General features: G+C 38.4%; 1 protein-coding gene across 1 annotated transcript in view; it reads left to right on the top strand.

The window, feature by feature from the left end:
• cfap47 (cilia and flagella associated protein 47) overlaps positions 1–1,869 on the top strand; it is a 28,277-nt gene that overhangs the window by 21,858 nt on the left and 4,550 nt on the right. The window contains exons 41-44 of the mRNA XM_015377753.1: positions 467–617; positions 711–799; positions 1,290–1,373; positions 1,724–1,770. Of these exons, the coding sequence (XP_015233239.1) occupies positions 467–617; positions 711–799; positions 1,290–1,373; positions 1,724–1,770 (371 nt within the window). The remainder of the gene's footprint in view (positions 1–466; positions 618–710; positions 800–1,289; positions 1,374–1,723; positions 1,771–1,869) is intronic.

The following is a 1,869-nucleotide window of genomic DNA, read 5'->3' as shown; positions in this document are numbered from 1 at the left end:
TGTGCTGCTATGTCTTCTGGTGAATGGGCATCTCAAAGCACGTTCATCAGATTTGTCAAAGTCAAAGTAGCTACCCCTCATCGTCTGAGCAAGGTTCTCTGCAAGGATCTCTGTGTCCTGTCATGGAAATATGGGGATCAGGATTCCTTATAACATAGCTGCTACCACTCATTCAGTTCTTTCTCAACTGGAATTTTATGGTTAGCAGGGATAAATAAAGGTCCAAACCATCAAAGATTCTCTGTCACTGAGAATCCTTTTATTCTGCAGAAACATAGCCTCTGATAACTTAAGGATAAAAAGGTTCTGAGTGGTCATCTGATTGAACATTGTGTCTGCTGATTCCTCAAAGTCTCAACTTAGAAACTGGAGCTTGAAAGTAAAATCAAAGACTTTGAAACCTTTCCCCCCCCCCATATATAATAAAATACTAGATTTTTCTGCTATTGCCTGTTTTTTTTTCCAGGTCAAGCATTGAACTAACTGTCCAGGTCAGCTGCAGCTTCCTGCACCCAATGGAAGCAGTTCTCCTGCTCGTCCCCAGCTCTAGTGCTGGCTTTCACTGCTCAGCTCTCGCTTTCAATCTTAAGACACGTGTCAGTCAAATCAAGCCAACAGTGAGTACAGCTCAACACAGATCAGACTGCACCTCTACCTGCTCACCACTGGTGTTAGCCAACATGGTTTCTGACTGAGTTTCCACTTTTCAGCATGTGGTTCACTGCTCTTCCCCATGTTATCAACTGAAAACGATAGAAGTGCCAGTAACAAACACGTTTAACAAAGAAGCTCATTTCAGGTCAGTAACGTCAGATTAAATTGTATAACAGTCTATTTAAAAGAAGGGATGCTAAGCTTAAATAGCGTAAATGGATATTTCTAAAAGATACGCCAAAGAGTGGTGATAGGCAGAGGTACTCAGTGGGGGTGTTTTCAGGACAAGGAAACTGTCAATATAATACGACTGAACTAAATGCCATATTAACCAATAGATAATATAATGTTAACCTTAAAAGTGCTATCCTTAAATGCATTTCCCTCATTTGATTTGTCTCTTTGAGATGACAGCCCAAATATAATGAAGCCAATGATGGATTTTGCTTAACTTTAATCTACCAAATATTACCTTCAAGAACTCCTTGTTGATTACAGTATCATAATATATTTTGTAGCTGTAAACTGAACATAAATGATCATTTTTGCATTTTTTACAAGGTCAAACTAAATGGAGAAATAGGATTACAAATATGATCATGTATAAAATCCTGTTTCTTTGATCTTGTGTCTAGGGTGGTCCTCGTGGAGACTGCCTTCAACCCACTCGATCCTAAAAAGAGAGAAGACCTGCTCGCTCAACTAGATGTTTCTGCCAAGTAATGTGCACTGCTCAAACTAAACAAAGTACAGACAAGTTAAACTATACCTCCTTCTACTCAGATATCTGATATCACCTGATGGCCACACCTAGTATTCTCACCTCTATTCAAGTCAGTGCTAGTTTTTGCAGTGAAGCATGGTTTGAAATTAAAAAGATTTTATAGAGTACTTTAGTTGACAGTGATGAGGTCGACGATCAGACATGATGTGATTGTAGATCCAGGAAGATTTAATGGTGAACAATAGCTGACTTTAAGCTGCTGAGATGAGGGGTTTAATATGAAGAACTTTGCTTTATCTGCATCAGTGATGATTGACTTGATTACTTTTCTTGGTCCTCATTTAGCAGGAAGAGTATGATTTCTGAAATGATTGATGGAGAGGAGACAGAAGGTGGGTAATACCGCACAACATGAGAATTGTCCTGTGAAAAATAAAACATAAAATTTTACTTTACCTAAAATCCCTAGATATTTATGAAATACATAAAAT

The sequence above is a fragment of the Cyprinodon variegatus genome, unplaced genomic scaffold (genome assembly GCF_000732505.1).
Source record: "Cyprinodon variegatus isolate N-32 unplaced genomic scaffold, C_variegatus-1.0 Scaffold9, whole genome shotgun sequence".
Lineage (NCBI taxonomy): Eukaryota > Metazoa > Chordata > Actinopteri > Cyprinodontiformes > Cyprinodontidae > Cyprinodon > Cyprinodon variegatus.
This window is presented reverse-complemented; position numbering and strand designations above follow the sequence as displayed.